This window comes from Salvelinus sp. IW2-2015, linkage group LG14 (assembly GCF_002910315.2).
Source record: "Salvelinus sp. IW2-2015 linkage group LG14, ASM291031v2, whole genome shotgun sequence".
Classification (NCBI taxonomy): domain Eukaryota; kingdom Metazoa; phylum Chordata; class Actinopteri; order Salmoniformes; family Salmonidae; genus Salvelinus; species Salvelinus sp. IW2-2015.
Window position 1 is genome coordinate 5,753,747 of NC_036854.1, and position 22,913 is coordinate 5,776,659.

General features: G+C 43.4%; 2 protein-coding genes across 4 annotated transcripts in view; both read right to left on the bottom strand.

Annotated features, from left to right (window-relative positions):
- LOC111972820 (ras-related protein Rab-32) overlaps positions 1 to 1,413 on the bottom strand; it is a 33,600-nt gene extending 32,187 nt beyond the window's left edge. For both annotated transcript variants that reach the window (XM_070446481.1, XM_023999921.1), the window contains exon 1: positions 1,019 to 1,413. In XM_070446481.1, coding sequence (XP_070302582.1) covers positions 1,019 to 1,232 — 214 coding nt within the window. In that variant the 5' untranslated portion in view covers positions 1,233 to 1,413. The remainder of the gene's footprint in view (positions 1 to 1,018) is intronic.
- A 371-nt stretch (positions 1,414 to 1,784) lies between these two features.
- Positions 1,785 to 22,913, bottom strand: part of LOC111972819 (metabotropic glutamate receptor 1-like) — a 43,103-nt gene continuing 21,974 nt past the window's right edge. Inside the window, exons 4-9 of one of the 2 annotated variants that reach the window (XM_023999919.2) lie at positions 14,551 to 14,786; positions 12,638 to 12,884; positions 11,530 to 11,698; positions 10,274 to 10,400; positions 6,371 to 7,301; positions 1,785 to 5,078 (exon numbers count right to left, since the gene is read on the bottom strand). In XM_023999919.2, the coding sequence (XP_023855687.1) occupies positions 4,241 to 5,078; positions 6,371 to 7,301; positions 10,274 to 10,400; positions 11,530 to 11,698; positions 12,638 to 12,884; positions 14,551 to 14,786 (2,548 nt within the window). In that variant the 3' untranslated portion in view covers positions 1,785 to 4,240. The remainder of the gene's footprint in view (positions 5,079 to 6,370; positions 7,302 to 10,273; positions 10,401 to 11,529; positions 11,699 to 12,637; positions 12,885 to 14,550; positions 14,787 to 22,913) is intronic. The other variant, XM_023999920.2, reaches the window with a different exon arrangement.

The window sequence follows — 22,913 nt, forward strand, 5'->3', positions numbered from 1 at the left end:
ATTCATTGAGAGTCCTGTTGGCAGATTGCATTACCGTAAATTCGGAAGAGTCTTTGTATCTGGGACTGGGGGGGAGAAATATGTGAGAAGAAATATAATTACATATAGGATCATGTGAGCTGTGTATTGGTCATGGTAGGAGGCTGAGGTTGGCCTTTAAGTCAAACTAATTGATTTATTGTGATGATGGATGATGATGATGATTTCTTCCCATGAATCCCTGACCGAATGCCCCCCACTAGAAGTAAGGCCTCATATGGCAGTGAAGTGCCTTGAGGTCATAGAACCAAAACCCATTGTAAATGTTTGCAGAGTCACAACTCAAAAGTGTGATGATGGTCTTTTTAAACACAGTGTAAACAGTTTCAAGTGGCCTGTGGCAATCTGCCTCCCAATCTAATTTTATAATCTTAATTTTAAGATCCTGAATGAGGTTTCCAAAATGGGTTTTCATAAGGTTGACAAAAGAAGAATGGAGGGTTAGAGAGACTGGAAAGAGAACAGAGAAAATGTGCTGGCATGCATGACTGAGTTTGGAAAACACCCCACAGACTAGATTGTAGGCTATTCTTAAGTTTGTCTCTCACTCTGTATGTGGACTGGGCCAACTGAAACTTACTCAACCTGTAGAAATATGATGCCAATTGGCAAAGGTTGGATTCCTCTCTCCTACTGGGTGGGCACTCAGGCGATCAGCCCATGACCTACATTCCGTTGTCAATTATATGCGCTAACCTGATCATCATACCACGGGGGGAACAAAACAGACCAGTCTATACAGGAATTTTAAATTCAATCTGAATGTTCTCCTACGTACTTAGGTAAAAAGTTAAACAAATACACGTATTGCGATTGTGCGAACATCGTGATTTCACAGGCGCCTGTGATTTACAAAACTTCCCCTTTAGAAGTGCGCAGTCACTGCACTCAATCACTTTTCAGTGCATAACATTTAATTCTAAAAATTTTGTAACATAATCTAACAAATATTGAATGAAAATGTGCATCCATGTCCTACCTGCGATATCCCATAGTTGTAACCGCACCAACGTTTTGCTGTCCCAGTTGATCACTTTGAGTGCAAAATCTACCCCAATAGTCGCTCTGTAGTGTTGGGAGAATAGCTGGTGGACATATCGTTTGATGATGCTGGTTTTCCCCACACCTAACTCCCCGATGACTAGGACTTTGAACAAGTATTCCTTACACTCCGACACCGAGCTGCCTGCCATGGTGTAAACTCTGAGTGACAGTGACAACTTTCTCAAACTCAACAACTTCCTTTTTTTCTCACTAGATGAGGAAAATATGAAACTGTCCTCTCTGTTTCTGTGTTGTTTGGAAATATGGTAACTACAATAGAAAGCGCTCTACTTCCCTCCTCCTAGTTGCTCAAAACCACCTGATAAGTCATAGGACCCGGAAATGTTTATTTTCGGTTCAACTTTTTTTTCTCTACTCCAGTGTTTACATGGTAACCATGGCGAGTCTGACAGAGAGACGCACTTTCACTTTTATTTTTATTTTGTGCGGCTCTGCTCATGCTGATTCCTCAAACGCACTAATTGCTCGTAATATATGATGTTTTCTGTTCATGCACATTTGACCTGTAATCAAAACGTCCAAACAAATGGTAGGGACCTATTTGGACCAAATGCATTATAAAGTGTATCGGGACTGCCATTTAACTGGTGAAAAAATGCACCGATTAACCCAAATTAAAGCACAATGAAATCATGCAATCAACAGTCATCTTACTATAAAATATTTTTATTTTACAGCATTGTTCACCTTGCCAAAAACATGTAGGCCTATCTCATTCAAGCTGAGACTGTGTAAAACGTGATCTTTCTGTTACTTTACATTTAAGAAATGTTAAAATCTTCAATCAACTTACACTAATAGACTAAATATAACATTTTGTAATAACAATTACAATACTATAGTACTATACATACTGTATATTCATGTTTATATACTTTGGATTTTCATTCTTACAGATAAAGTACTAATAAACTTATGATCAAGTAAACCAACTGCAATTTTATAGTACAAGATCTAAGCGAGATTGAAGCGTGTATAATCTTACCACAAGAAGCAACTAACTACCCATTGGTAAGCTTTACATCTTAATATTTCCAAGTGGATACAGTTGACTTGTAAAGTTTATCTGAAAAGTTACCCAGAATCAATGTCAACACACAGCTCTTCCACAAGCATCTGTAAGACAAGTTTTAAAATGTATAAATAGTTTAACATTCTAAATATATAAACATTTACTGATATTACAAACATACCATCCGTGTGAAAAAACGAGAGATGGCTCAACAGTATTACAGACTTTGAAAACATACACAAGTAGATTCCCATTACAATGACACAGCGACCTATCATCACACACACAGTATAGGGTGTCCAATCAGAAACGCATCTTTTGACCAATGGGTAAAATGTGTTAATTGTGTAGATAATCCTCAAAGAAAACCAATGGTCCAAACCTCATATCTCTATCATAATCTGTTCAAATGTTATTGTAGTATTTACCCTTATAGGATGGCCAGAATTAGGGTGACTAAATCAAGGGAGGCTAGAGAAAAAAGTGGTACAAAAATCAGGAAATGTACATTGTGTCAGATAGGCTGGATTATGTGCAAGAATTAAGGCTATGGTTACCTGACAGGTTCACTTTCCTGTTGAACTCGTCATTTTTCTTCTCAAATCTGCAGGGCTTTTAAAAAATATAGAGGTAAGATGGATATCGATTTTGAGACATGTCATGTAGTATTTTCATATTTTAGTATACGCTTTACATATTAATTCAAAATTCCTGTAATTTTTAAAGATTTGTCACCAAAACATGCTTATCTCTGTGAAATGTCAATGAAGCACAGAGCGTATACCAAGCTTTTTATTTTCAATGCCCTTTACGTTTAATTCAGCTCGTCATGCATATTTAGCTTTTTGCGACCCGCGGAAACAACTTTGAAGACGACGACCACAAAATGTTAAGTTGTTAGGAGAAACTTGCAACGTTACTGTATGTCAACGGAGCTCTGTGCTTATTATCGAATGTATTAGGTTAAGAAATCCGGCTTTTTGGTAATAATGTTAATGATATGTTAGAGACAGACCCCACTGAATGATTCAGAACATGAAGAATAATATTTGTCTTGGTAAAATGTATTTTATAACATAAGGAAGTTGAATTTCATTACCAAAACATGTTTTCAAACACTCTGGGCAATGTGGGTGGACAAACCCACCATATAATGTAGAATACTGTACACAATCTCAGAATCTCCTGAAGATGCCTTATCACCAGTCTCTGCAAAGTGCGATCAAAGAGCTATACAGTAAACATTAATGCAGAGAACTGGAAAACTACTTTCATTGGCACAATAACAAAACATGTTGCAAAGTATCTCATAGCGCAAATACTCAATCTCCAATTAAAGTATACTATGTTACAGTACCTTAGGGCCCTGTATGCATTGTCAGAGACACATAATACTGCATGAAAACATCAGTCTTATATCAAATACTGTAGCATATCCTGCGGTTCATAAAGAAAGTTTATTTCCTATCAGAGAGCAAATGTTTGAGCTGCAATGAGGTCAGTAGTAAAAGTACTGGTAAGCTGAGGTGAATGCTTCTTATTGACGACTAAGTCTATGAAAAAGGCAAAGAGTCTTGAAACAGCTGCGTCTGCTACACATAATATTATGAACTGCACAGGTACAGTATTGGACCAAACAGGCAGTGCATTCTGTGATCTGTAGTCTTTAGCCGGCTTTGTCCCTGTATCTCACTGAAATCATAGAAGTCCCAAGCACCTTATACACAGCAATAGGGCTTCCCTCCATTTGTCTCATAGGATATGTTAAATGCACAACAATAGCAAAACCAAACCATATAGCTACAGCCATCATTGTGATTGCCAATCCATTTGGCTCAAGAACCAAGTAGTTTGGGCACTGTTCCCAGTCTCAAAGTTTGCTGAAAGGCTGGTGGGGACTCACAGCCCTTCAGAAACATGATTGCTACTATTCCATTTATTAATTTTTTTTCTCTCACTTAGACTCCCCCTTGATGTAAAAAGTATTGTATAATCCAAGCAAGCGAATGACAGAGCAAATGGAGAAATGTATAAATAAATAAATAATAAAATTGTTGATGTTACCTCTTAGTAACTTGGTGTCTCTGTGTGTGAGTCTGTGTGTGTGTCAGTGCCTGGTAGCTCTCACAGTGTCGAGGAGCTCTGTCTGAAGTCCTGGAGGATGACGGAGGAGTAAACAGAGCTCGGGGGGCTGCTGAAGACCAACTCAGAGACAGGGGAGCCGGGAACCGACCCGGCAGAACACACTGAGTCCCTGAAGGGGGAGGGGGGAGTCAAAGCCAAGGAGTCTTCCAGAGTCAGCTTACTCTGAGCCAGCTCCTCCTTCTCATCGTCCTCTTCCTCCTCCTCTGTGTAGCTGTGTAGGAGGTCCAGTGCCTCCCCCTCAGCACCCTCCAGGGAGGAGATGAGGTCCTCCTCTCCAAAAGAAGCCACCCCTTGCAGGGGATGGGAAAGCTGAGAGAAGGTGAAGCTTTGGGGTTGGTTGGTGGAGCTGGCCTGAATGCCGGAGGCACCCTTTGTGTCATTAAATCCAGGGACATTGGAGCCGTGCGTGTCCACCATCGCCCCCTGCAAATGCTCAGTGGTACAGTCCGTTAAGTGAGAATAAGAGGGTGGCTCCTCCGAGTCCTGCCCGTGGAGCATTCCGGAGTGGGAGTGGGAGGGAGTACAGAGAGGGCGTGCTTCCCCCCCCTCGTCCTCCTCCTCCGCCAGGTTGTACAGAGCCTTGGTGCCGGGGTGGGGATGGGGGAGGTGGGGGTCTGTGCCAGGGCCATGGTGGTGGTTGTGGGGGTCGCAGCTGTGGGGGTCGACGGTGGCGTTAGTTAGGGGCCTGATGACCGCCGTCTGATTCGAGCCGGCTTCCTGTTTCCTCACATGCACAGACAGTCTGTGCCACACATTCCCCCCCCTCTGAGGGTGTCTTGCACCTGGTTCAGACCATGACACAGACTTGCCATTAGAACTATGAACGAGATAAAGACTGCAGTTACTAACTGAGACAACCCGGGGGAAGGGTTAGACAACAACAACAACAACAACATAGCACAATAGAACATAGCAGCAGCATTTCAACATTTCTCTATGCATGTTAAAATACTGTAAATACTTTTTAACGACATTAAGAGGCAACAATGCTGTGGGTCATTCATTCATTCTAAGAGCCAATGCTTTTAATAATCATTCTGCGCACTTAACTAAATACTTATTGATTCATCATTTCATAATGTTCTGTTTGAACAGAATTATGAACCCTAGATGGCTGAATTCAAAGTATTTTGAGCCATCCACCAAATGTAGACCTGTCTATCTACAGTAAGTGCTTATCAAGTTGAGATGGGCAACATGCACTTGCAAAATGTGGTGCCTGTACTGTCTGACACAAAGTAATGACACAAGGTTTTAGTGGTGTGCATAGGTTAGATTTGTCTCTCTTATGTGATTAGTGAGGGAGACAGAGGCATTCATGCTTCGACACTGGGATAAATGTGAGGGCAATTCAGGATAAACCTAAAGCACCTAAACCAGGGGTGTGAACATCTTCTTCCCTTGAAGGCTGCAGTGTCTACTGGCTGTCATTCATACCTTGTAATCACCAACCAGTCTGGAGCTATAAAGAAAGATTAGTAGACCCTCCTACTAACCACTGATACCTTATTTTCCGAAGACACTGCAGCCCTCAAGGATAGGAGTTTGCCACGCCCTGTGTCTAAACATTAGCCTGTCAGAGTCACCCTCTGTCCGTTGGAAGAGTTTGAGAGGAGCATATTAGGGCAATGGTGAGAGACAACACTCAAAGACAACATTCTCTCATCTTCCGTCTCAATCCTTACTGTCAGTGTCTTTGTGGAACGCCTATTAGGAATCCACTTTAAATCTATACAATCTATTCTTTAATCATCACACATAAAGTATACGCTACCATTCTTTAGTGCTAATCTTGCAATAGGACTTTGAAGATACGCCCAGTTCTGAGTTAAATCAACATATATTACCTAAAGATTACATATGTTAATATCTATCACATTCTGTTTATAATTGGCTAATCTACCAAAAAAATGTATAGTCAAACACTCATTATATGTCATCATATTTGGGCAGAAAACTGTAGAATGAAAGAGTAGGGTCTACAAAAAATTGTTAATTGTAGTCACAAGACAACTTTTGGATCCAAATACGTGCGCAGGCCCTATTCTATCCTTCAATATGCCCTCCTCTTTAGGCCCTGAGTTCTGACCGTCACTGAAGGTTACTCACTTGGTGCTTCCGTTTCCGTTCTTCTTCCTACGGAACATGTTGAGAATGCTCTTGCTCTGCTGAGCCGCCTGGCCGTCTCCCACATGCATCCTGACTACATCGGACGTGGTGAAGGCGCTCCTCACGTTCCTCTCTGGCTTGGCGATGATGATATACATCTTGGGCGAGAACATGCACCCCAGCGCCACGGTGACGCTCAGGCTCACGGAGAAGGACGTGGTGATGATCTTGTAGTTGGAGCCGAAGTAGATGGGAACGAAGGCCAACCAGATGATACAGGTGGTGTACATGGTGAAGGCGATGTACTTGGCCTCGTTGAAGTTGGCCGGGACGTTGCGCGTCTTGAAGGCGTAGTAGGTACAGCTCATGATGAGCAGGCCATTGTAGCCCAGTGGGGCCACCATGCCCACCGTGCTGGTGTTGCAGATGAGGTAGACCTCGCGGATGCTGGGGTAGTACTTGACGGGCATGGGAGGCTCCAGGATGATCAGGGTTATTTCCAGGATGAGTTGCAGGCTGATGAGGAAGAAGGAAATGAATACCTGGGCCCAGGCCGACATGAAGCGGGGCTTCTTGGTGCAGATCTTCTTCTTGCTGCCAGCCAGGATGCGGGCGATGCGGTTGGTTTTGGTGACCAGGGCGGAGTAGCACATTGCGGCTGAGAGGCCGACTAGGAGGCGCTGCAGGTAACAGGATGCCACAGTGGGATAGGCGATCAGGGTGAATGGGCAGATGTAGCCCAATAAGACGCCCACCAGGATGATGTAGCACAGCTCACGACTGGACGACTTGACCACGGGCGTGTCGCGGTACACCACAAAGATTAAGATGACCCAGAGGGTGACCAGGATGCCCACGCAGGACAAACACACTGCCACGATGGACTCCACGTCTGACCAGTCCAGGTAATTCAGAGGCAGGGGCACACAACCTGCAGATGACAGAGGAAAGGAGAGATGCTGTTGTCTATCTAATCATTGAAGCGTGTAAATTGTGGAAAAGAAATAGGAAGCTCTGTAAATTGAAAAGAGGGGAACATGGGTAGACTAAAGAATTACTCAAGAACACACACATACGCTCCAAATCTGTCAGATTTTCCTCCCATGCTTATGCTGCAGCGTAAATTGTGTGTGCATGTGTGTGTGTGTGTGTGTGTGTGTGTCTCTGGGTGTGTCTCTGGGTGTGTCCCTGGGTGTGTCTCTGGGTGTGTGGCTGTCCATCATGCCTCATTGGTGGTGATTTGTCATCGGACACACACTGAGAGTCGCAAGGGCTTAATGGGAGGAAAGTGACGTCCCCAGACTCAGCTTAAAACCCCTGTATTACACAGTGCTCCTAGCTAATAGCATTACAGCGCCACCACAGGCTAGGCCTGCCTACGTCTATGCCACCACAACCAGCATAATTTAGTCCTCAAACCCAAATCACAAGAACTTTAACATTTCTGGCCTCCAAGCTTAGTTAATCAGGCTCACACACCGCCAATGGAAAAGGGAGGCAAATATGAAATGCACTTATCATCATCCTCTCTCTCAAAAATCTTCAAATCCCATATTTCTCTTCCCTACACAATCCTGTCAGAGCTTTAAGAAGACCTTTGAATAATTCCAACATTACTTATAAAAGATTCACTCCCTCCTCGCTTCTCAAGTTCACAACACCTTCCCTTCTCTAAATGTTGGTTTCCCCAGTAAACAAGAATGACAGAGCTATGGGACCAAAACAACGAGTCATAAAAATATCCACCTTTCCATTCAGATGTGGGAATGATATTCCCTATTAGTATTCCCCAGATATGCTTAGGAAATCACAGGAAAGGGAGCAATTTAATCTCAGACGACAAACTGTTGGAAATCTATCTGTGTCCTCTAAAATAGCTAATGGGATTTTTCACCTAGCAGCTGTGAGAAAAGAGAGCTCCCCTCAGCCCGAATCGCTGACAAAACAACTCCTGGGTCAGGGAGAAGGCACCGAGGGGAAGGGGGAAGACAGTGGAGAGAGAGAGAGCTGAGAAGAGAAGGCAAGAGGGAGGGGAAGATGAGACAGACAGACTGATAGACAGCAGGTAAGAGAGCAGGAGGTGAGATGAAAGGAGTTGGGGAAGGCAGAGCACATGACGGAGAGAGTAATGTCTTCTTTAGGTGATAAGAGTATAGAAATTAGATATTAAAATATTTTCAAAAATTCTGTCATCCCTTCTTGAAACTTACTAACCCAAATTGGTAAAAAGCTATTGTTCTCAGAAACTCCGTTGTCTATTACATATAGACATGGGCAGTTCTATCTCTCGATGCAGAAAAAGCTTTTGATAGACTAGAATGTTCATATCTTTGGTTGGTTTTGGAACCTATGTGACTTGGCTTCAATTTCCTTAATATGATTAAAATACTATATACCAATCCCTCAGCCATAGTAATAACGGGCAATACCTGCTCTGTTCCGTTCAGAAAAACTAGAAGTAGCAGGCAAGGTGATCCCATCTCACCTCTGCTATTTTTTTTTGTTTCTGGAGCCCCTGGCCCAGTTAATTCGACAATCAAAATAAATTAGACCAATATCTCTAAATTCTACAGATCACGTCATCTCATTATACGCTGACAATATCTTACTTTATCTAGATCTTAGATAAACCATTGTTAGAAACTTTAACAGAACGCTCAAATCAATTCAATCCCACCTCGGCAGATGGGATAACATCCCAGTTGCTTTAACCTGCAGAATATCTATTGTCAAAATGAATATATTGCCACGGCTGAATTTCTGTAGTTCAATGTTTCCCTTGACTCCCCCTTCTGGCTATTGGGATAAAATCCATAGTTAGGTTTAAAAAATGTATATGTCAAAGTAAGTGATCCCGGATAAAATTAACAAACTTACAAAGAGGGAAAGACGTAGCCAAAATCCGTACCAACATTTTCATTCTGTTTCCAGGCATTTAATCCCATCCTGAATTGGTTTAGACATGATCCTTCCACCCCCTGGCTGAGTATAGCAAGAAGTATGGTGTCTCCTATTGCCCTGGGAGCAGTGGTCTTCACTGATCTATTCCTTAAACAATGTAAACTACAGATTGGTACTATTATTGCTTACACAATCTCTATTCGGTGGAAAATTTAAAAACAATGTAACTGGGGACCAAACGTATTGGGACAAATTCATTTGTGTGTACTAAAGTAGTAAAAGCGTAAGTATTTGGTCCCCTATTCATAGCACACAATGACAACATCAAGCTTGTGACTCTACAAATTTGTTGAATGCATGTGCTGTTTGTTTTGGTTGTGTTTCAGATTATTTTGTACCCAAAATAAATGAATGGTAAATAATGTATTTTGTCATGAATAGAATGTCACTTTTTTTTCTTTACATACTAAATGTATTGTTGCTTTTTGGCTCTGTGGTATGATCATTTGTATTTGTGTACTTTTTAAAACTTCTTATTTTTGAGTGGCATTTCACGGGTGGGTGCAAGCTATGAAATTATATGAATTTGTGTATTGTCTGTAGCCCCCTCAACAAGAAAATGACTAAATTAAAAAATATTTGGTCACAAAATAAATCAGTATATCAGCAAGGAATGGGGAAGAATAGACAGACATTGGCAGTCCCTTCACAGGGAGAACAAAGCAGAGTGCAGGCTGCAGGGAGTTGGGGACTGGGTTTAAGCAGAAACCTGGGATATATTGTCAGTATGTTGTGGTGGATTGGGAGACTAGGGAGGTGGGTGTTAGAGTAAATGAGAGCGGGCCAAGGCTGGGGGAGGTATAGATAGAGGGGATAGTGACTGGGACGGACATACAGGTTAGAGAAGATGTTAGGGTTGGACCTGGAGGAGATACAGCCAGGTAGATCCATGTAGTCAGTCATCATGGCTCATAAATACATAGTTCCCAGTTAGTTAGTTACCTTCCAGCTCGTCATCAGGCCACCAGCCCAGGTCACAGGCTTGACAGGTAAACTCATCCCGGACAATCTCATTGTCCTTACAGGTAGTGCAGATCCAGCAGCAGCTCACCTCGCCCTTCCTGATCACCTGATCACACAGAGGTCAGAGGTCACAGGCTATCAGTCAAAACAGTAACAATACCCAAACCACAACAAATCACAACCCCCACACCACTAACCCCAATCAGATATAAAGACGGGTATTAGTGTCTAATATGGCCTTGATGGAGCAAGTTTAGGCCCTTTGCACCACTAGGAGCTAAAATGAATAAGTCAAGTCAGGTGCATAATTATTATTATTATTTTATTTTTTTACCCTTTATTTAACTAGGCAAGTCAGTTAAGAACAAATTCTTATTTACAATGACGGCCTACCCCGGCCAAACCCTAACCCAGACGATGCTAGGCCAATTGTGTGCTGCCCTATGGGACTCCCAATCACAGCAGGGTTGTGATACAGCCTGGAATCGAACCAGGGTCTGTAGTGATGCCTCTAGCAATGAGATGCAGTGCCTTAGACTGCTGCACCACTCGGGAGCCCATTTTATAAGAAGCTATATGGTATAACAGTTTTCCTTAGCGGTACACAAATTATATTCCAAAAGACAAGCTCAGCTGCATTTACTTTGTCCTGTTCCCAGAGTGTATGTTACCAGAGCAGTGATATGTAAAACAGGGTGATGCACAGCACAGGGCTGTAAACAAAGCTGTAGCATGCCCAACTTAAGCAGACAGGAGAGTGTGCATGCTCCCTATGGTGGGCTTATGGCCAGGCTGAATAATACTGGCCCTGGTTGAAGAGACTCAAGGTGTTTCTACACCTGCATTGCTTGCTGTTTGGGGTTTTAGGCTGGGTTTCTGTACAGCACTTTGAGATATCAGCTGATGTAAGAAGGGCTTTATAAATACATTTGGTTTGATTTGATTTGATTTGTGTTTCGTCAAGATAATATAGGCTCCACTGCATTTTGTTAATACACAATGAGAGTATACCTTTTCAACCAGAAATGGAATCTGCTCATCAATTCCTAAGCTAGGGATCAATTTACAGAGCAAACTTAGTTCAAATAAGATTAAACAAAAGCATTAAAGCAGAAAAATAGTCAAAGTAGTTGTGCACTAAACTGAGTTCTGGGTATTCCTGACTGACTGGTTCAGGACCTATCCCAATCCAGCCTGGCCCAGCCTGGCTCAGCGTGGTTTTTCAGTGTCTGTACCTTGATCTGTCCCCTGGAGCAGGGCTCGCTGCAGACGGAGCGGACCATGTCACTGTTGTTCATCCACAGCTTCCAGTCATCGATGTTCAGAATGCCCTCGTGCCACGAGCCCACCTGCTGGTAGTCATAGCTACCGTCTCCCACACTTTGCAGGTTCATGATGTCATACCTGAGGGGGTGAGGAGAGGGTGAATGGGTGAGAGAGAGAGGGAGTGAGGAGGGAGAGACATGGAGAGGGACAGGGAGAGAAAGAGAGAGAGAGAAAGACACAGAGCAAGGACAAAATGGAGAAAGAGAGAAATTAAGAAATTAAGAGTGAGTTAGTGGTAGGTGTTTTAATGATAACCCCTAAATACCTTGCTTAGAGCAGACCCCTTTATTCAAAATCACTAACAGTTTACAGACTATATAGTTGGAAGTTTTGCCAAGCAATTTCAGGTAAAGCCACTCAGAGGGGTACAGAACATCACCTTTGGGCTTAGAACCCAGATCTATTTTGATTATGAGGCCATGCCTAAGTACTAGCTCTGACCTCTGGCTGAAAAACAGATGACTGGGGGTGTTTTTCACCTGTCTTTTAGGGACTGTCTGTAGCTGGCTGGCAACAAGATCTCATATTCTCCCTTCGAAATTCAACGTATTATTTTCGATGCATTAATTCCACGTGGTTAAAGGGTTAAATCCGTGTGGTTACAGGGTTAAAATAAAAACAATTCAAAGGTTAACAGTTCATGTATTCATTCTGAGTGGTTTTAGGTGATAGTGTGTGTGTGTGTGTGTGTGTGTGTGTGTGTGTGTGTGTGTGTGTGTGTGTGTGTGTGTGGTGTGCACTGTGATGTGTGTGGTGTGTGTGTGTGTGTGTGGTGTGTTGTTGTGTTGTGTGTAGTGTGTGTGTGTGTTGTGTGTGTGTGTGTGTGGTGTGTGTGTGTGTGTGTGTGTGTGTGTACGTATGCCCATGCATATGTTTTCATAGTTATTTCAAACAAAATCTGCTCGCCAACAATTCTCCATAGCAACCCCCATCCCCCTCTTCCTCCTCCTCCTTCTCCACCTCCCCTACATCCTTCTTCTCCTCCTCCTCTCCTCCTACTCCATCCATCGCCCTCACCTGCCCGGAGTGTCCCCGTTCTCGTCGAAGTACACATCCTCCCCTGATACCCCTCTGAAGGTGATCTTGAGCAGGTAATCCAGCAGCTTACTGCCATCGATGGGGTCCATGGCCTCACACAGGCCTGGCTGGCCAGGGCACAGCTCACTGTGCATGTCATGGAGACCGTGGGCCATGGCATAGATGGCATTAATGACGAAGCCCATCTTACTGTCTTGGACGTAGTTCTCATGAAGACTCTCGTTGCCTAGGGATTGGTGAGAAATTTACAGAAAGTCAAAATGGGGGATTGGTTGATGTTGTTTTTCTAAGGAGGCAAACATTTTGTTTGTTTGTGCTGGATTTACAGTGTCGTATCAATGTGAACATTTTATCACACAGAATATTGTTCTACAAGAGAATTATACAACTTCTTTCTCCAACCCATGAAGAACTGAGTTTTGAATTATAATTGGATCAAAACGTACAAGAAAAACATCTCTCTCTTTTGCAGCACAATAGAATTGGCACACACCATACAGTAAATCACAATAAGGTGTCCAAAGGCTTATTTTTTCCAAAGGATACAGAACTTGGAAGAATCTTGAGGGAGAAAGAGTTAAGTCTGTGGACACCATATTGTGTAACAGGCATTTTTGGTCAGCCAGCTGAAAGCATTGTCAGGCAATACAACTGGCAAATCAAAGGTGGACATTAACAACGCACAGGGAATAGGGCAACCATAGCACTAATAGTGACATTTTTTTAAAGATACATTAATTCACCTTATAATCATACTGTACCTGAGGTGCTACTCCATGAAATGTTTAACTGCTTAAATCTCAAACAATTTTCTCGCCTTATTTTCCTATTGTTTCTTTATTCATTTACAAAATGGCCGTATTTTGTCTGTGGTGATCATGCTAATAGGCAGCAATGGGGTATTCTATATAGAACACATCGCTCTCATACTCTGGTGTTCTACTGAAAGGGGTCGTGAACAGTGTGTTTCAGTGACTCATTCTTCCTTGTGCTCCCTCCACATTGCAGTACTTTCAAAAAACCGACCCAAGAGCTTGTACAGTAGAGTTTGACTGATTTGACCCTACCCTAGGCTTTCTCCGAACACAGCAGCCAATTTGAAGCTTTCTATTTATTTCACTGGTCTGGAGGTAGAACAAGGGGCCAACATGATCCTCAGAGATGGCACCAGTCAAACTCTACAAGTCTTGCCGAAGTGAAGTGATGTGCTTATACAGTACGATGCAAGTGCAGGAAAAGTCATCATCTTCTTAATCCTGAAATATACACTTACCACCTTGGAGATCTTTAGGAAGAGAACATAACATGAGATACAGCAAACTATCATAGATCAACCCATATTGGTTTAATAAGTCTTCAGAGAGTCAGGTATTAGAAAGTAGTACATGTATAACACCGAAATGTTGAGGTGAATATACTCACAACAGCATCGATACTTGGAAAAGCTTTTCTAACAAAATGTTTGAAAGCATGCTTATTGAGCATTGTTTCAGGTGATACATCTAATCGGGATGTTAATTGTGATTTGTTGTGAATAATATCCATTAAAAAATGTGTTAGTGATTTTGGTGGGGCAACAACTCAGTTTACCTAGATCACCTTTTGTTCGAAAGCAGAGAGAGTATTTGGAAAGGGGGAAAAAGGGAGACATCAATATCATTATCATACAATTGCTATTTCAAAACATTAAGATTAACTATTCATGTTATCCCGGCCTAACTCATCATGTATTGAAATTGCAGTCAATATATAACCTCCTTTTTGTGATGATTTTAGATATTTTTCTTCCGATTGCTTTCGTTGATTTAAAGATGTATTTCCTTCCTCGTCCCAATGTAAACCCTGCTAATTCCTCATGACTCTGGGTAATGTAGTTTATTAGTGATTCTCACCGGAGCAGACTTTCTTGTATTTCTTCATTTCCTGTGGATGTCCGGCCAGCCGGCACTGGAAGCGGTACTGCCAGAACTCTGGGAACCACGGGTTCCGTGAGTTGGTGTCCAAACGCAGCTTCAGGAAGTAGTCATCAAATGACTTCACTTCCTCTGACTGCAGCTTCATCGTGATCCCACCTTCAGCTTCCTGTTCATACCCCTCTACCACTTCATCACGATCTGCCCATCCATCACTGGAGAGAGAGAGGGAGAGAGGGAGAGAGAGAGACTTTTGTAAAACAATGAAAATGGCGCTGATCAGGCACTTATTGGTAAAACCCCATTTCACTTAACTCCCAATTACACTTAAATCGTGCATGGTTAACTAATCAATTATCAAGAAAGGCTATTTATACTACAGTATAATGAATGTTTAATGTAATAGTTCAATCAGGGCCCCGATGCACAGTCAGTTCAATATTTTGGAGAGGGAAGAGCAAGTTCATTCTGAAGAAAAAAGCTTTCAACCCAACAGAAAACCAATAAAATAATTTACTAAAGAATTATGTCTGTGTTACATTTCCACATTAATTCATAAGGAAGACTTCCGGCATTCATCCAGTGACACTGCTAGCCGTAGCAATGGTGTTGCTAAATTCTGGCTGCTTACCATTCTGAGGTGAACAATTTAGAATAGTCTCACTGTCTTGTCATTGTTACGTTCACTGACAATATCCTTTCAGACCAGGCCACATTAAGAGAGAATGGGAAAAAAGTGTAGCAGAGCTTAGGCCATGTGTCAAATCTTCCCAACAATCAGATTCCACTGCAAAGATCCATCCTTTGCTCTTCAAGCTAATAGGCAGTGACCTTCAAGTCTACTATAGTTTCTATGGTCTCTGTAGGGATCACTAGCCCCTTAGCTTTAGCTCTGTGGCCATTGATTAACCCCAATGTGTAAGGACCGACGCCGGACAGGAGAAGCAGGTACGGGGAGACATTTATTCAGAAACGGACATAGAACCCGACAGGAACAGCGTCAGCACACGGGGAAACAAGGACATATGACAAACAATCCCGAAGCAGGGAACAGAGCTAGGAAACAGACAGATATAGGGAAGGAAATTACACAAGTAATTGAGTCACCGTGAGTCCACGTGAGTCCAATGAGCGCTGATGCGCGTGATGGGGAAAGGCAGGTGTGCGTACTGAAGGTGGCTTGAGTGCGTAATGTTGGGCAGTCTGGCGCACTCGAGCACCAGAGGAAGGAAGAGCGGGAGCAGGCGTGACAGGACCCCCCCCCCCCCCCCCCTCTAGGGGCGCCACCCGGCCTCCCACCTGGGCGAGCCGGCCGAGACATGGGAGCCGGGCAAGCTGGCTGGGGGTAAACTCCCAACGAACCGGCAGGGGCGTGGGAGCCTTGCGAGCCGGCTGAGGCACGGGAGCCTGACGATCCGGCTGAGGCATGAACGGCTGTCGATCCCGCTGCGACGTGGAAGCCCGATGATCCGACGGAGACGTGACAGTCTGACGAGCCAGCTGGGAGAACAGGACCTGACGATCCGGCTGAGGTCCGACGTGGGATGGGCTCCTTCCGAGCCAACCGGGGCAAGGAAACCTCTTGAGCCAGCTAGGGAGTGGAAGCCCAACGAGCTGGCTAGGCACCCCTGGGTTCCATCGGCGGCGACCCAGAACCGACGTCACCACCAAACGGAACGCCAGTACTCTCCGATGCTTTGTGTGATGGCTTCGGGATTCTGTAAGGAGTGACGCCGGACAGGAGAAGCAGGTACGGGGAGTCAAACGTTTATTCAGGAATGGACATAGAACCCGACAGGAACAGCGTCAGCACACGGGAAAACAAGGACATATGACAAACAATCCCGAAGCAGGGAACAGAGCTAGGAAAGAGACAGATATAGGGAAGGAAATCTGGTGCCACCACCATGCTTCACCGTAGGGATGGTACCAGGTTTCCTCCAGACGTGATGATTGGGATTCAGGCCAAGAATTCAATCTTGGTTTCATCAGACCAGAGAATCTTGTTTCTCATGGTCTGAAAGTCTTTAGAGGCTTTTTGGGAAACTCCAAGCAGGCTGTTATGTGCATTTTACTGAGGAGTGGCTTCCGTCTGGCCCCTCTACCATAAAGACCTGATTGGTGGTGTGCTGCAGAGATGGTTGTCCTTCTAGAAGGTTATCCCATCTCCACAGAGACTCCCTGACCAAGGCCCTTCTCCCCCGATTGCTCAGCTTGGTTGGGCAGCCAGCTCTATCAAAAGTATTGGTGGTTCCAAACTTCTTCCATTTAAGAATGATGGAGGCCACTGTTCTTGGGGACCTTCAATGCTGAAGAAATGTTTTGGTACCTTTCCCCAGATCTGTGCCTCGACACAATTCTGTCTCGGAGCTCTACGGACATTTCCTTTGACCTCATGGCTTGGGTTTTGCTCTGAGATGCACTGTCAACTGTGGGACCTTATATAGACAGTTGTGTGCCTTTCCAAATCATGTCCAATCAATTGTGTTAACCACAGGTGGACTCCAATCAAATTGTAGAAACATCTCAAGGATGATTAATGGAAACAGGATGCACCCGAGCTCAATTTCGAGTCTCATAGCAAAGGGTCTGAATACTTATGTAAATAAGGTAGTTCCTGTTTAACGTTAATACATTTGCAAACATTTTTTTTTTAACTGCTTCGCTTTGTCATTATGGGGTATTGTGTGTAGAATGCTGAGGAGATTATTTTTTTTTAAATCCATTTTAGAATAAGGATGTAACGTCATTTTGGGGGGGGGGGGGTCAAGGGGTCTGAGTACTTCCCGAAGGGACTGTATACAACGAGCTGTTTGTATGTGGTTGCTATGAAAGTTAACTTTGTGGGTGTGTGATCAGGGGTGTATTCATTGCGCCGATTTTGGTTAAAAAAAATTCTCTAACAGAACACAACAGGGGTAAACACACCTGAATTTGTCCAATAGACATTTTTGTTTGCAGCTGTTGGACTAATGATTGCACCCTAGATCAGCTAGGTGCAGGCATGTGTGTGCAAGGTGGTATTGAATGTTTCACTGTCACATTGATTACTCAAAATTCTCTCGACCTGTGCACCTACGTTGTAAACGTTCAGTCATAGGCTAGGTTGTAGCAACCTCATGATGGCTACAGGGGAAATTTGAGTGTCATGTAGTAGCCTAAACCTATCTTACATTGAACTGGGTGAATGGAATATGAATGACAGTCATCCAACACGCTGTAATAGAAACAGGCCATGCTCATTAAAAATGTAATAATCCTCCATCTTACCGCCACTGACCGCCACTGTCTACTACAGTCCCCCAATGTGCCTCTTTGTTTGTTTTCTTTCCCTCTGTGTTAGTTTCCCCATTAAATGAAGCTCATTTAGACATGCATCTGAAGCCTGGAGACCCTTAGAGGGATGAAGAAGAAATACTAGAGACAGAGACAAAGAAAATAAATGACTAGATATACAGTGCTCCTCTAAGCTGTGCTCTTCTCTTCTCTGGCGTGTTCGTTTTGGTCTGGCTGTCCCTGTTTGTGGGTGGTGGCTATACTGTCTCTCTCTCCATCTGTAATGTGGCTAGACTCATTGGCTCTTATTTTCTCTGTGCTGCTGGCTGCAGCATCCTTGAATACCTGTACTGTTGACAGCTATCCTCCAATTAGAGAGTGAGTCAGCCAGTAGCCAATTACCCCTGACAAGAGCAAACACTGAGTGTACAAAACATTAAGAACACCTGCTCTTTCCATGACATAGACTGACCAGGTGAATCCAGGTGAAAGATATGATCCCTTATGGGTGTAACTTGTTAAATCCACTTCAATCAGTGTAGAGGAAGGGGAGGAGACAGGTTAAAGAAGGATTTTTAAACCTTGAGACAATTCAGACATGGATTGTGTGTGTGTGTGCCATTCGGAAGGTGAATGGGCAAGACAAAAGATTTAAGTGTCTTTGAATGGGGTATGGTAGTAGGTGCGAGGTGCACCAGCTTGTGTCAAGAACTGCAACGCTGCTGGGTTTCTCACGCTCAACAGTTTCCCGTGTGTATCAAGAATGGTCCACCACCCAAAGGACATCCAGCCAACTTGACACAACTGTGGAAAGCATTGAAGTCAACATGGGCCAGCATCCCTGTGGAACGCTTTTGACACATTGTAGAGTCCCTGCCCTGACAAATTGAGGCTGTTCTGAGAGCAAAAGGGGGTGCAACTCAATATTAAGAAGGTGTTCCTAATGTTTGGTTTACTCAGTGTGTATGTGTGTGTGTGTGAGGAGTCTGTATGAGAGGAGTGTATGTGGATGCCATGTCAAACCATTTTAAGGTTCTATACCTACGAGAAACGAAGCATAAGGAGTGATATAGTTGGCTGCTTGAATGTTTCGTAGTGTTATCGTTTTAAGCACTGATAGAGACACAGGGAAATGTCTCCCCACGTTTTCGAGCTCACTTAGGTTCACCACACCAGTATTGTTAACACCTAATTATCCTCCACTGACTCGCTTCTGAATTCTGGGTGTTTTTGTTCAATTTTTTAGAAAGGTTAGCCAACAAAATCCTATCTTCCCCTCTCTTAATTAAGTTCAGGCCAGAAACACGTGAAATTGATTAGTCACAGTTACTTTTGCCTCTGAGGCTCTATGTGCATTTCCATGTGTATCCCAAACCACCGTCACTCTTCCTCCCATCAGATATTCACAATCAAAACAACCATCATTACTGTGCACTGTGCCTTCCACCCCACCCTCAAACCCCTCCCTCCCTTCCCCTCACCAGTCCATGCTCAGGGCCAAGGTAGCTAACTGCATTTGCAGTGCTATATTTGATACAGTGTTATACAGGGACCTCCAATATGTGTCCACACAGAGACGTGGATTAGTGCAACGGCAGGCTGTGGCAGAGACAGATTGGGTTTGGGAAATAGACTTGTGTGTGTGTGTACTTGTGTGCGTTTGGGAAATAGACTGAGTGTGTGGAGCATTTATTTAACGCCCCCATAAATTATTAATGAGCTGTTGCCAAGGTAGACATGCATTGCTACGTTCACATCAGAGTTTGCAATAAAGACAAAAATGACACTCTGTCTTCATGCTGTCGCTGTACCCTGCTGTACATACCTTTAAATACAGTGTATTCAAAAAGTATTCAGACCCCTTGACTTATTTCACATTTTGTAACATTACAACCTTATTCTAAAATGGATTAAAAACTAAAATACAGTTGAAGTCGGAAGTTTACATACACTTAGGTTGGAGTCATTAAAACTAGTTTTTCAACCACTCCACAAATTTCTTGTGAACAAACTATTGTGAACAAACTATTATTTCCTAAACGCACACAAGTACACACGCACACAAGTCTATTTCCCAAACCCAATCTGTCTCTGCCACAGCCTGCCGTTGCACTAATCCACGTCTCTGTGTGGACACATATTGGAGGTCCCTGTATAACACTGTATCAAATATAAATATAAACACCATGGGACCACGCAGCAGTCATACTGCTCAGGAGGGAGACGCGTCCTGTCTCCTAGAGATGAACGTACTTTGGTGCGAAAAATGCAAACCAATTCCAGAACAACAGCAAAGGACCTTGTGAAGATGCTGGAGGAAACAGGTACAAAAGTATCTATGTCCACAGTAAAACGAGTTCTATATCGACATAACCTGAAAGGCCGCTCAGCAAGGAAGAAGCCACTGCTCCAAAACCACCATAAAAAGCTAGACTACGGTTTGCAACTCCACATGGGTACAAAGATCGTACTTTTTGGAGAAATATCCTCTGGTCTGATGAAACTAAAAGAGAACTGTTTGGCCATAATGACCATCGTTATGTTTGGAGGAAAAAGGGCGAGGCTTGCAAGCTGAAGAACACCATCCCAATCGTGAAGCACGGGGGTGGCAGCATCATGTTGTGGGGGTGCTTTGCTGCAGGAGGGACTGGTGCACTTCACAAAATAGATGGCATCATGAGGGAGGACAATTATGTGGATATATTGAAGCAACATCTCAAGACATCAGTAGGGGAGTTAAAGCCATTTGGTCGCAACATGGTCTTCCAAATGGACAATGGACCCAAGCCATTACTCCAAGTTGTGGCAAATGGCTTAAGGAAAACAAATCAAGGTATATGGTTAATTTGGCCATCACAAGCCTGAACCTCAATCCTATAGAAAATTGTGGGCAGAACTGAAAAAGTGTGTGCAAGCAAGGAGCCTAGAACCTGACTCAGTTACACCAGCTCTGTCAGGAGGAATGGGCCAAAATGCACCCAACTGGTGGAAGCTTGTGGAAGGCTACCTGAAACATTTGACCCAAGTTAAACAATTTAAAGGCAATGCTACCAAATACTAATTGAGTGTATGTAAACTTCTGACCCACTGGGAATGTGATGAAAGAAATAAAAGCTGAAATATTTTTTATTTTTTTTATTTTCACCTTTATTTAACCAGGTAGGCTAGTTGAGAACAAGTTCTCATTTGCAACTGCGACCTGGCCAAGATAAAGCAAAGCAGTTCGACAAATACAACAACACAGAGTTACACATGGAATAAACAAACATACATTCAATAATACAGTAGAAAAGTCTATATACAGCTTGTGCAAATGAGGTAGGATAAGGGAGGTAAGGCAATAAATATGCTATGGTGGCAAAGTAATTACAATATAGCAATTAAACACTGGAATGGTAGCATGTGCAGTAGATGAATGTGCAAGTAGAGATACTGGGGTGCAAAGGAGCAAGATAAATAAATAAATACAGTATGGGGATGAGGTAGATTGGGTGGGCTATTTACAGATGGGTTATGTACAGGTGCAGTGATCTGTGAGCTGCTCTGACAGCTGGTGCTTAAAGCTAGTGAGGGAGGTAAGAGTCTCAGCTTTAGTGATTCTTGCAGTTTGTTCCAGTCATTGGCAGCAGAGAACTGGAAGGAGAGGAGGCCAAAGGAAGAATTGGCTTTGGGGGTGACCAGTGAGATATAGCTGCTGGAGCACGTGCTACAGGTGGGTGCTGCTATGGTGACCAGTGAGCTGAGATAAGGCGCGGCTTTACCTAGCAGAGACTTGTAGATGACCTGGAGCCAGTGGGTTTGGCGACGAGTATGAAGCGAGGGCCAGCCAACGAGAGCGTACAGGTCGCAGTGGTGGGTAGTATATGGGGCTTTGGTGACAAAACGGATGGCACTGTGATAGACTGCATCCGATTTGTTGAGTAGAGTGTTGGAGGCTATTTTGTAAATGACATCGCCGAAGTCGAGGATCGGTAGGATGGTCAGTTTTACGAGGGTATGTTTGGCAGCATGAGTGAAGGATGCTTTGGTGCGAAATATTGTGACATTTCACATTCTTAAAATAAAGTGGTGATCCTAGCTGACCTAAGACAGGGAATTTTTACTAGGATTAAATGTCAGGAATTGTGAAAAACTGAGTAAATGTATTTGGCTAAGGTGTATGTAAACTTCCGACTTCAACTGTATCATCAATCGACACACAATACCCCGTAATGACAAAGCAGAAACAGGTTTTTAGAAATGTTTGCAAATTGATTGCAAATAAAAAACTTTAATATTCAGACCCTTTACTCAGTATTTTGTTGAAGCACCTTTGGCAGCAATTACAGCCTCAAGTCTTCTTGGTTATGACGGTACAAGCTTGATACACCTGTATTTGAGTAGTTTCTGCTTCAAGCGTGGTACATCTGTATTTGGGGAGTTTCTCCCGTTCCTCTCTGCAGATCCTCTCAAGCTCTGTCAGGTTGGATGGGGAGCATCGCTGCATAGTTATTTTCAGGTCTCTCCAGAGATGTTAGATCGGGTTCAAGTCCGGGCTCTGGCTGGGCCACTCAAGGACATTCATAGACTTGTCCCGAAGCTATTCCTGCATTGTCTTGGCTGTGTGTTTAAGGTTGTTGTCCTGTTGGAAGGTGAACCTTCGCCCCAGTCTGAGGTCCTGAACGCTATGGAGCAGATTTTCACCAGCTCTAGGAAGAGTCTTGGTGGTTCCAAACTTTTTCCATTTAAGAATGATGGAGGCCACTTAATTTTTGAGGACCTTCAATGCTGCAGAAATATTTTGGTACCCTTCCCCAGATCGGTTCTTCGACACAATCCTGTCTCGGAGCTCTACGGACAATTCCTTCGACCTCTTGGCTTTGTTTTTGCGCTGACATGCACTGTCAACTGTGGAACCTTATATAGACAGCTGTGTGCCTTTCTAAATCATGTCAAATCAATTGAATTTACCACAGGTGGACTCCAATCAAGTTGTAGAAACATCTCAAGGATGATCAATGGAAACAGGATGCACCTGAGCTCAATTTCAAGTCTCATAGCAAAGGGCCTGAATACTTATTTACATA